The sequence below is a fragment of the Canis lupus genome, chromosome 21, assembly GCF_048164855.1.
Source record: "Canis lupus baileyi chromosome 21, mCanLup2.hap1, whole genome shotgun sequence".
Taxonomy (NCBI): Eukaryota; Metazoa; Chordata; class Mammalia; order Carnivora; family Canidae; genus Canis; species Canis lupus.
The window spans coordinates 17,079,346-17,091,550 of record NC_132858.1 but is presented as its reverse complement, the minus strand read 5'-3'; the positions used below and the strand labels follow the sequence as shown (position 1 = coordinate 17,091,550).

The following is a 12,205-nucleotide window of genomic DNA, read 5'->3' as shown; positions in this document are numbered from 1 at the left end:
GATGCCATAGTGGTTCCTGGCTTAGCCTGGAAACAGAGAGAAAGGAGGGACTATTTCCAGTTAAAAACAAATATATTTGGAGAAGGACAAACATTATATGGTCTCATTCATTTGAAGAATATAAAAATTAGTGAAAGGGAATAAAGGGGAAAGGAGAGAAAATGAGTGGGAAATATCAGTGAGGGAGACAGAACTTGAGAGACTCCTAACTCTGGGAAATGAACAAGGGGTGGTGGAAAGGGAAGTGGGCAGGGGGATGGGGTGACTGGGTGACAGGCACTGAGGGGGGCACTTGATGCGATGGGCACTGGATGTTATGCTATATGTTTGCAAACCGAACTCCAATAAAAAAAAATATATATATATATACAAAAATTCCCGTGGTTCAAAAAAAAAAACAAATATAAAATGATCAGAAAACAGATTTCCTTGGACTTATGTAGGATATGAAGCAAAACTTTGCACTTTCCCTTAGTGGTTCATTCCCAAGATATGGTAGACTTTGGGGACAGAGGATCTTCCATAGCAACCACAAAGAAAAGATGATGTAACTAATTTAGGGAACTTTTATCTAATCGATGAAGCCTCTGGATATGTTTTGCATCAAGTATTCCACATTTTCTTCTTGGAAGAAAAGAAACAGTAAAACCAAATGACTATTAAAAATTCGGACCTATTGTGCATGAGAAGGTGGCCACGTTAAAGGGAGAGAGGAAAGCTGACAAACTTGGCTCGTTCTTACGGTAGTTCTTCATGCCATCTTCAAAGAAGAGAGAGCCTATTAGAATGTAAGTTGAGAACTTCTAAATCATTTTCTGTTTTTTCTACCTGCTTTTCAACACGCTCAAGAGAACACAGATTATTTTAAGTAGAATTAAAATAAATTATATGTCTGGCTCAAGGCCAGGACTGGCATGATCCTTATCTTTGTTGGATCATTGAGCAAGATCTAAGAAGAGATAATTTATGTAGAGATAAGCTTAGATTTTGCAACTGGATCAAAATATACTTGCCTTGGTATAAAATGGGACAGAGATGCTTTAGTAGCAGCAAAAAGGAAAAAGAACAATGAATTCAACTCACATCCCTATCTGTACCACCTGGGTGTCTTCCTTGCTATGAGAAGATTATTATAGGTTGGGTTGATATTCTACTAGTGCTCTGAACATGAGAGCTGGTTGTGTTCCCCTGCTCTGTGTAGTTCAATCTTTGTGGAGCACTATATTCTCTTCTAAGAATCAAATACAGCAGAGAAGCTGAGAAATTAAAATGTGCGTGGAAGGCTTGGGTAGGTTTAGAAACCAAGGTTGATAAGGCCTTGTCCAAGAGCTTTGGGCAACTGTCAAATGGAAGACTGATATGTAGTGTATGAGGACTCTGGAGGTGTTCCTAGACTCTTGAAGAGCCCTAAGAAAGAGCTGAGTGTGATGGGCGGACTGTCTTCCTGACCATCCCATCTTCTTCTTTAACCCTCTGAAGCAGAGGATATAATGTAAGCTGTATTATTGGCCTAAGAGGAGACCCTGCTAATTTTGAATAATACATTTCATATTGGAAAATTGGAAGAAAAGTATCTAGCCTAAGAATGATTGTTGCACTCCACTAGTCCTGGGCTAATAAAACTTCTTTAAAGTATAGGGGTGCCTGGATGGCTCATTTGGTTAAGTGTGTCCCACTCTTGACTTCAGCTCAGCTTCAGGGTCATGGGATCAAACCCAGCATCAGACTCCAAGCTCAGAATGAAGTCTATTTGAGATTCTCTCTCTCTGCTCCTCCCCTGCTCTCTCTCTCTCTCATAAACAAACAAACAAACAAACAAATAAATATATTTTTTTTAAAAGTAAAGTATTCAGAGTTTTCAGAGTACTTACATATTTTCCTCTCATTCTAAGTGGAAGAGAGTTCTGAGAGAGCAGGAGACAGAATTTTAGTTACACTGAACACATGAAGCAGCTCAGGGTCAAAGAGATCAGCTGACCTACACAAAGGCACCGTGAGAGAGGGTGATAAGGGATAGATGGAGGGTATACAGGTGGGATAATTTAGGCTCTTTTCCAGATTTCTTTCCTGTACATTTCCGTAAAGGTGATACTCAAGGGCAAGAGTCTATTATCCTAAGGTCTTCTCACTAGTGGCCATTGGCTGTAACCTTAACACCAGGAATAAGCAGCCAAACTTGCATCATTCTGTACTCCTAGTGGACTGAATTGCGTATCTCTTTGTGAGGACTGGAATTGTGAGCACACAATTTTTGCAGTGTGACAAAGGAAAAAACACAGTCCGTTTGGACTTATACATGTGCAAAGCCCACCTCTGCCAGTCATCAGCATCATGAACGTGGATTGAGCTTCAATTTTCCTCCTATGTAAAATGAAATAATGATATTTAGCTTGAAGGCTTATTAAATGGAGCATGTAAGGTGAAAATATTAACAATTATTGTATACTCATCAAGGTACCTAATGAGATTCTGCTAAATTCTTTGCATGCATTATCTCTCTGTACCCTCACAACAGTTTACAAGGTAGCTCTAACTATGATTACTCCTGTTTCACAACGAAGACTTTTCCAGGGTCAGAGAAGATGGGCTCCAGGTGCATTTAGCCTTGGGTTATAATCACAAAGTGCATGGTACCTGTCCTAAAAATAAGTGGCTTCTCATTTCTTCTGCAGATTCCTTCACTTCCACCCTGCTGCATGTGTGGTGAACTCACGCAAAGTTCGCTGCAGTGAGTTATTAGACATCTGTTCTGGAACCATCTCTGCAATCAGTTAGCCATGGGACCCTGAGGAAGCTGCTTCTCACTTCTAGATTTTTGTCCTCTCCTTTCTATATTGGTGGATTTCTGCAGAATCTTAAAATGTAATAGCTTCAGATCTGATCTTTTGCACTGGTCCATATATTACTTTTGTTTCCTTGTCTACTGCATGCAACTAAGTCATCTCACCCCCTGATGCTCTCCCAGTTACTGGTATGCTTTTTTCTGTGTCCCATTTTTGAAGATATGTTGATCAAATATGTTGTGACTCCTCTGTTCTTCTAGTGAAAACCAGAACCAGTCAATGGCCTTTGAAAACTATACGAGGGTCACCGAATTCATTTTCACAGGTTTGAATTGCAGCCCACAATTGCAGGTTTTCCTCTTCCTGCTCTTCCTGAGTTTTTACTTCATCAATCTAACTGGAAACTTGGGTATGATTATTCTGATTCGGGTTGATTCCCGCCTTCACACGCCCATGTACTTTTTTCTCAGCCACTTGTCCTTTGTGGATATCTGCTTCTCCTCTGTTGTGAGCCCAAAGATGCTCACCGACTTCTTTGTGAAGAGGAAGGCCATCTCTTTCTTGGGCTGTGCTTTGCAACAGTGGTTTTTTGGGTTCTTTGTGGCAGCAGAGTGTTTTCTCCTGGCGTCCATGGCCTATGACTGCTATGTGGCCATCTGCAACCCATTATTGTATTCAGTTGCCATGTCCCAGAGACTCTGTGTCCAGCTGGTGGTTGGTCCCTACATCATCGGGTTTGTGAACACCATGACCCATACAACGAATGCATTTCGTCTTCCTTTTTGTGGCCCCAATGTTCTTAATCATTTCTTCTGTGATATGTCCCCCCTGCTTTCCCTTGTATGTGCTGACAGCAGGCTTACTAAGTTGGTAGTTTTTGTTGTGGCTGGAGCTGTGGGAGTCTTCAGTGGTTTGACTATCGTGGTCTCCTACATTTATATCCTCATTGCCATCATGAAGATCCACTCTGCCGATGGGAGGCGCAAAGCCTTTTCTACATGCTCTTCTCACCTGACCGCTGTCTCCATCCTATACGGTACTCTTTTCTTTATTTATGTACGGCCTAGTGCCAGTTTCTCACTGGATCTCAACAAAGTGGTGTCGGTATTTTACACAGCAGTGATCCCCATGTTGAACCCGCTTATCTACAGCTTGAGGAACAAGGAGGTCAAAGATGCCATCCATAGGACTATTACTAGGAGGAAGTTTTGTAGGGCATAAATTCTTATGTAGAAAGGAAATTGGAGGAGAAATCTAAAAAGACAGATTATCTGTGTAGATTCCTAAGATTCCAGGCCAGTTGCAAGTGTTGGGGGCTGATTGGTATCCCTTTATCCATTCACCTCTCCACTTATTTAGTCAATCAATTGGGATCCACTCAGTCCTGTATATGATCTATTCTATGTAATATACCAATATTATAGTTCACATCTACAGACTACTTAGTTTTGCTTCTCTTAGATACTTCACAGTTTAATTATTTTTTAAAGAGTGTTTTTAAAAATTTAATTTCAGTTAGGTTTCAATGATTAATTATGCTAATATATTTTCTTTCCCTGATGACCCCTTGACATTGGAGTTCTAAAATGCAGTGTTCTGGGAGAACCTGGGGCACAGTTGGTTAAGTGTCTAACTCTAGGTTTCGGCTCAGGTCCTGAAACTCAGGGTGATGAGACTGAGCCCTACCTCTGGCTCTGTGCTAAGCAGAGAGTCTACTAAAGACTTTCTCTCCCTCTATTCCTGCCTCTCCCCACTGCATTCTCTCTCTCTAAAATAAATAGATAAATCTAAAAAAATGCAGTGTTCTGTGTTTTGCACTTACATCTAACTCCCATCAATAGGAATCTATATATAAAAAAAAAGACATGGGATTTTATGCTTAACCTCATGAGTGGAATGAAATCCTTGGCTGTATACACTAGTTTTTTTGGGGGGGGATGACCTTGACACAAAGAACTATGTATATCTCAGGGACTGGAGATGGATCTGTGTTCCACTCTGACAAGTGGATGGTCCATAGGGATCATTTATAGTAACAGAGACTTGTGCTCATCTCTAGTGCATTTAACACAGAAAGAGCTTCTGATTGAAGGTGTTAAGCCTGTATTTTCTAAGAATTCAATTTTCTGGAAAATGTTGAGAGGATTATTACCTAAACTTCTGCAGGTTGGGACTTGGTTGTGTATATGGTGGTGCCTTTAAAACTCTGGTAATAATGTTTTTTACTCAACCAAAAACTTAAAGAGAAATACCATAGTTGAAGACAGGCTCTCAGTCTAGACCTACTTGTTTCTAGTAAGGCTAGTAGGTTTGTAGTATTGCCACAAGGGAATTCATACATGCAGCTTAATTTTATGATTATGATTCCAGGGCAAGATGAGCGCTGGACAGCCTTCCAGGTCTGAGCACCATCACTGCATGTGGAGAGTGGGAACCCACACCAGGGTCTCCATGTCCTCTCAGAGACCCAACAAAGTGACCCACTTCTATCTTATCTTTCTAATATAGCTTTATCTCTTCTATAATGAAGACATAGGGGATCCCTGGGTGGCGCAGCGGTTTGGCGCCTGCCTTTGGCCCAGGGCGCGATCCTGGAGACCCGGGATCGAATCCCACGTCGGGCTCCCGGTGCATGGAGCCTGCTTCTCCTTCTGCCTATAATGAAGACATAAATAACAGAGAGTTTCATGGAAAAAATGGATCAGCATTCCTAGGTGACATTGTAACATCATAGCTAAATCATGGTAGAAATGTCCTCAGAATTCTAAGGAATTCCTACATCCACTTATTTGCCAAAAATGAATTTGGCAAAGTTAATGAAGAAGCTTTTTACTGAGAATCATGGCTATGGTTTAGATAAATAAATAAATGTCCTAAACTCTTGAGTACTTTCTACATACAAAGTATTATGGGTTATTTTCTATTGATTATTGTACAATGCAGTCTCTGAAAATAGACAATTCATAAGTGAATTCCCACTTCCACAATCATAGCATGCTTTATAGCTATGGGGCTTTAGAGATAATTTATCCTCATCAGATTACTGGCTCAGGAGAAAATATTTTTTACTATTTTATGCTTTGCAAAAGCCCAAAATATGATTTGCTATAAAATGTATTTATGATAGACTCATTTAAAATTCAGGAACTTTGTTTTACAGTGAGTTTCCCAGATGGAGTAAGATTTCTCCAAGACCATTCATTGGTAGAGAAGCAACATGATATAATAACAAAAAAATTAGAATTGGAAAACACCATGCATTCATTTATTCAACAAATAATTATTGAACTTCTTTTATGTGCCAGGCACCAAGCCTTGTGCTGCATACAACAGTGAAGAAAACAAACATCATTCCTGCATCTGTGCAGTTTGTAAGATAGCAGATCCAAGATGTTCTTCTGCTCATTACCCTTCTGATGTGTCAGTCAAGTCCATAATGAGATACACAGAAGTAATGATAATATCTTCCTTATCATAGATTATCATGAAGATTAAATTAAAGAATGGATGTGGAATCACTGCATAAACTATAAACAGTTTTTACTGCTTCTCAATAAAAACCATTCAATGAAAACAGCAAAAGTCTGGAACGAGAGTGTTATTGGAAGTGTGTCAGATCTCCCAGTATTGATGCTTTGGCAGAATCTTAGGGTGCAGTACTGGGAGGGAAAACAAAAGCCATTGGGACAGCCACTTCAATTCTAATCCCAGATCCATCACTTGAGTTTTCTGATTTTGGGGATGTCTTTTTAATTTTACCTATAATCTAGGGATAATAACGCCCAGGTACTGAGGATTTGTAACCAGTTTCTTGAAGGGGCTGAAGTTCACAGAGTGTAAGTAGGAGACAACTTTATTATTTTTCATCATTGCCCCTTCAAAAAGTTACTGTGTTATCTCAGACCTCCCTCCCACTTACTAACATTACAGGCAGATCTAATAGTTTTTCCTTGAAAGCAGGAAACAAATGGTTTTCTTTCCTCCTCTGACTGTAATGTCAGACTACATACCCTTCTCCCAATTACAACATCCTCCTCTCCTGCCTCAGGTGCTTTTGACAGTGGTCAAAGGGGGCAAACCCAAGTCACTACTACTGGCCTTCCCTCTTATGTCCATGATCAAAGCCAGGATGCAAAGAAGAGGACAGAAAGAGCTGGCTGGAATAATTGGAATCTAGTGACAGAGGCATGCCTCTTTCTCTTGGGGGATTCTTTCCTGCATTCTTCAGAGCCAGAATGCCCCTCAGCCCCACTAACCCTGACCTCTGAGTTCAATCTGTTAGTCCTCTGAGAAGCCAATTTCCCTTCTGGCTGGACATATATGGCTCCTTCAGTAGCTCCCTGGCTTCTTGTCTTGACTCCTGGACTGTGATGATATTATCCTACCAGGAGGCTGACTTGAGGGAGTTCTTTTTTAAGATGACCCAGAATCTTCCATCTTTCATGTGGCCCATGCCTGGCTCCAGAAAACACAGGCACTGTTGTGCCTTCCAAGTTCTGGAAGAATAGGCTCTGTCCCTTAGCTTGGGTGAAGGTAAAAGAGAGTCACAGTGACAATTCTTTCCAAAGAAATCCTCCCAAAATTATTACTTCATTCCCCCAGGTGCTTCTCTTCTAGGCTCAGGGAAAGTAGAGGAAAGTGATCCAATCTGCTAATGCTGGAGGATCTGGGATTCAGGGTGGATGCTCCCACAAGGAGATGTCCACATACTCTGCTTTAAAAGTCAACAGATTCAGCTATGCCAGCTTGTACTTGATTCGGGAATCTCTGCTAAAACTCTGAGATAACATTTAGCATCCTGGTATAATTTAAATCAGATAATAAGTGTTAGGTGCTTAGTTTTGTGCCTTGCTATAATAAATGGTCAAAAAATACAGACTATATTACTCTTGGGACATTGGCTAAAGTATTTTTTCACCTGTGACAATCCCTAAATATTACTGCATGTAAAAAATTTTCTCTTTTATTGTCAGATACTTCATCATCCTTACTAAAAAAAATTACAATTTTTTAGTTTACAATTACAATTTTTAGTTTAGCGATTTCCCATTCCCTGAGAAAATGTACAAATCGCAGTTATGTTTTATATTTGCACAGTAATGAATTATAGAAATAAAGACTTTACTTTTTGCTTTGTTTAAATAATGAAACCTTAGAAATAACAGTTGAAGTTAATTTACCCACAACCTTCACATTAGAACTTCAGTAATATTTGTATCCTGCCCTTGATAATACTCTCAGGTGGTAGGGAAAATAATGAGACACGGAAACTCCTTTCTCACTTGTATCTTGGATTAGGAGATGAGAATAGGAATACCAGATTCCTAATGAATTATCTGTGTGATTTTAACTGTAAGTCTGCTCTTGTAGGTAAACTGAGGATAATTACCCTAGAGTGTTATTTTTGAGATTTTTTTCTGTATTATGGTAAAGTGTTTTAGAACAACATACCACAGTGAAACCTTTTTGGGGATGAGACACTGAAACATTAAAAAAAATAGGGAATGTGTTGGGTCATTTAGGTGGCTCAGTTGGTTAAGCTGTGGCTTTTGATTTTGGCTCAGGTCACAATCTCAGGGTCCTGGGATGGAGCTCCATGTGGGGTTCCAGGCTCAGCGCGGAGTCTGTTTGAGGATTCTCTCCTCTGAGCCTCCTCCTATTCACATGTGCACTCTTTGTCTCACTCTAAAATAAATAAATACATCTTAAAAAAAGGGTGAGGTATCATTAAGCACTTTACACATCCTCTGGAATATAATAATCATTGAATTTTTAGGTCTACAAAATAAATTGAGGAAGACTGCACCTTATATGTATCACATCCCTTCTTTGTGGTGATTTAAAAAATATTCATAGAAATCTGACATTAAATAAGTCTGTTTATATTTGATTAAGGCCATGTTTCCCAAACTTATTTGGCAATGGAGCCCTTTTAAAAGAATTCTTGGTGACATGTTATTCCATGTTGCAGTTTAAAAAAACTGTCTTGTAGGGAAAGAAAGGATGTGATAGAGATCCAGATATTTCCTTTCACTTGAAATAGAATTAATTGAGCTTTGAGAAGTGACAGAGCTTTCCTCTTCTCCTGATATTCTGTTCAGAATATTTTTTCATTTACAAAAACACTTAATAAGAAAAGCACCAAGTATGTATTTCCTACAAATATTTCCCCCTTTAAAAATGAACTTTTAATTCTTTGACCTATGGAAGTTTTAAGATATGTAGCCAAATCTATAATTTTTTGCACTGATGTTAAGCTTAGAAAATGCACCATTACCCCCACAGGGTAATGTTTTCCTGCTATTATGCTTACATTTGCTACTCCTGCTCTGAGTAATTTTTCAAAGCAAAGACTGACCACCACCCCCAATTCTTCACATATTTCTCATTTCTTTTCCCTAAGAAACTAAGAAAAACACTACTGTTCCACCCAGAGGCCCTGATTCCCATTGTGCAAGCCTCCTCTTCTTCTCAGTGGCAGCCACTCTTCCAAGACTCCACCATGTCCTCAATAACTTGCAAATATACCCACTTTTTTCTAAGTCATCCACAGTATAGTTGATACCAGACTACAACTCCTACTAAGACTTAAGTAAAGACTGTAGGTAACGACAGAGTTGTGTGATTCTGAGGGATAACTTGGGGCCACAACATGGCCCCCCTGAGTCTGTAGGCGGCTTGCTTCTGTGATTGGATGAGACCCACCCACATTATGGAGGGCAATCTCCTCAAACTTCACTGACTTAAATGTTGATCTCATCCAGAGACACCCTCACAGAAACATCCAGACTAAAACAGGAGGACCAAGAGCACTCGAACTCAGACCCTGAGGCTTTGTCTCCTCCAGCTTTTATTAAGAGGGCTAGCAGATTAGCTATAGGAATTATTAATTTTGGGAAGCAGAGAAAAACATGTTTATTTCAAAGGGTAAAAGAATAGGCTATTAACTCAAGGAGGGGGGAGCAGAGGAGCTGTATCTGGAGAACAATGTGGTCAAGAGTCAGTGGACAGGCTCAGCACCTCACGAATCCCCAGTGTGTCCAGGACTACAAGATTCAGTTCTCAGATAAACTCCACAGCTGGTTGCTCACAACTGCCCACAGCTGGAGCTTACCAGGCCAGGCGGGGGCAAGCTGCCCTATCTTTGTCCTCATGTTTCTTGGCACAGCTATACTTTGCATGTTGATTGAAAAGCCCTTTTTGTTCACCAATGTTCCCCTAGAAGAATGCCTACTACAGAGTAAGTAATAATGCTGTTGAATGAATAAGCTGAATGAATTGTTGAATGAAAAAGCTGTCCAATATTTAATATTATCATATTCATCCTTATTTCAGCAGAAAATATTTTCTTTGTCTCAGTGTGTCTACAGAGCTGATGGACATTCATAGCAGCACTATTTACTGTAGCCCAAAGCTGGAAACAACCTAAATATCCATTGAAGGATGATTGGATTATGAAATGTGGTCTATCCATACAGTGGAATATTACCCAGCCTTGAAAAGGAAAACGATTTTTCTTTATGTTACAACATGGATGAAACTTAAAGACATTATGCTGGGATCCCTGGGTGGCGCAGCAGTTTAGCGCCTGCCTTTGGCCCAGGGCGCGATCCTGGAGACACGGGATCGAATCCCACATCGGGCTCCCGGTGCATGGAGCCTGCTTCTCCCTCTGCCTGTGTCTCTGCCTCTCTCTCTCTCTCTCACTGTGTGCCTATCATTAATAAGTAAAATAAAATAAAAAAAATTAAAAAAAGATATTATGCTAAGTGAAGTAAAAATAAGATGATATATATATGTGTTAAAAGCACTACATATGGACAAAAGACAAAAAGGAAATAAAAGAAAGAAATCATCTACCTTAGTAGCAGTTATATTCATGTGGTGAGACTGGCCAAACATGACTTCTTAAAAAAATTTCTCTGTAGTACTGGAAGTCCTAGCCTCAGCAATCAGACAACAAAAAGACATTAAAGGCATTCAAATTGGCAAAGAAGAAGTCAAACTCTCCCTCTTCGCCGATGACATGATACTCTACATAGAAAACCCAAAAGTCTCCACCCCAAGATTGCTAGAACTCATACAGCAATTCGGTAGCGTGGCAGGATACAAAATCAATGCCCAGAAGTCAGTGGCATTTCTATACACTAACAATGAGACTGAAGAAAGAGAAATTAAGGAGTCAATCCCATTTACAATTGCACCCAAAAGCATAAGATACCTAGGAATAAACCTAACCAAAGATGTAAAGGATCTATACCCTCAAAACTATAGAACACTTCTGAAAGAAATTGAGGAAGACACAAAGAGATGGAAAAATATTCCATGCTCATGGATTGGCAGAATTAATATTGTGAAAATGTCAATGTTACCCAGGGCAATATACACGTTTAATGCAATCCCTATCAAAATACCATGGACTTTCTTCAGAGAGTTAGAACAAATTATTTTAAGATTTGTGTGGAATCAGAAAAGACCCCGAATAGCCAGGGGAATTTTAAAAAAGAAAACCATATCTGGGGGCATCACAATGCCAGATTTCAGGTTGTACTACAAAGCTGTGGTCATCAAGACAGTGTGGTACTGGCACAAAAACAGACACATAGATCAGTGGAACAGAATAGAGAATCCAGAAGTGGACCCTGAACTTTATGGGCAACTAATATTCGATAAAGGAGGAAAGACTATCCATTGGAAGAAAGACAGTCTCTTCAATAAATGGTGCTGGGAAAATTGGACATCCACATGCAGAAGAATGAAACTAGACCACTCTCTTGCACCATACACAAAGATAAACTCAAAATGGATGAAAGATCTAAATGTGAGACAAGATTCCATCAAAATCCTAGAGAAGAACACAGGCAACACCCTTTTTGAGCTCGGCCACAGTAACTTCTTGCAAGATACATCCACGAAGGCAAAAGAAACAAAAGCAAAAATGAACTATTGGGACTTCATCAAGATAAGAAGCTTTTGCACAGCAAAGGATACAGTCAACAAAACTCAAAGACAACCTACAGAATGGGAGAAGATATTTGCAAATGACATATCAGATAAAGGGCTAGTTTCCAAGATCTATAAAGAACTTATCAAACTCAACACCAAAGAAACAAACAATCCAATCATGAAATGGGCAAAAGACATGAAGAGAAATCTCACAGAGGAAGACATAGACATGGCCAACATGCACATGAGAAAATGCTCTGCATCACTTGCCATCAGGGAAATACAAATCAAAACCACAATGAGATACCACCTCACACCAGTGAGAATGGGGAAAATTAACAAGGCAGGAAACAACAAATGTTGGAGAGGATGTGGAGAAAAGGGAACCCTCATACACTGTTGGTGGGAATGTGAACTGGTGCAGCCACTCTGGAAAACTGTGTGGAGGTTCCTCAAACAGTTAAAAATAGACCTGC

General features: G+C 39.8%; 1 protein-coding gene across 1 annotated transcript; it reads left to right on the top strand.

Moving 5' to 3' along the window:
- The first annotated feature begins 3,062 nt into the window (after positions 1–3,062).
- Positions 3,063–4,004, top strand: LOC140613433 (olfactory receptor 5G9-like). The gene has a single exon (XM_072791960.1). It carries the CDS (start codon positions 3,063–3,065, stop codon positions 4,002–4,004), a length of 942 nt encoding a protein of 313 aa, XP_072648061.1.
- The last annotated feature ends 8,201 nt before the right edge of the window (positions 4,005–12,205 follow it).

Coding starts and splice junctions, on each gene's coding strand:
- LOC140613433 (XM_072791960.1), top strand. CDS start 3,063: ATGGCCTTTGAAAACTATACGAGGGTCACCGAATTCATTTTCACAGGT.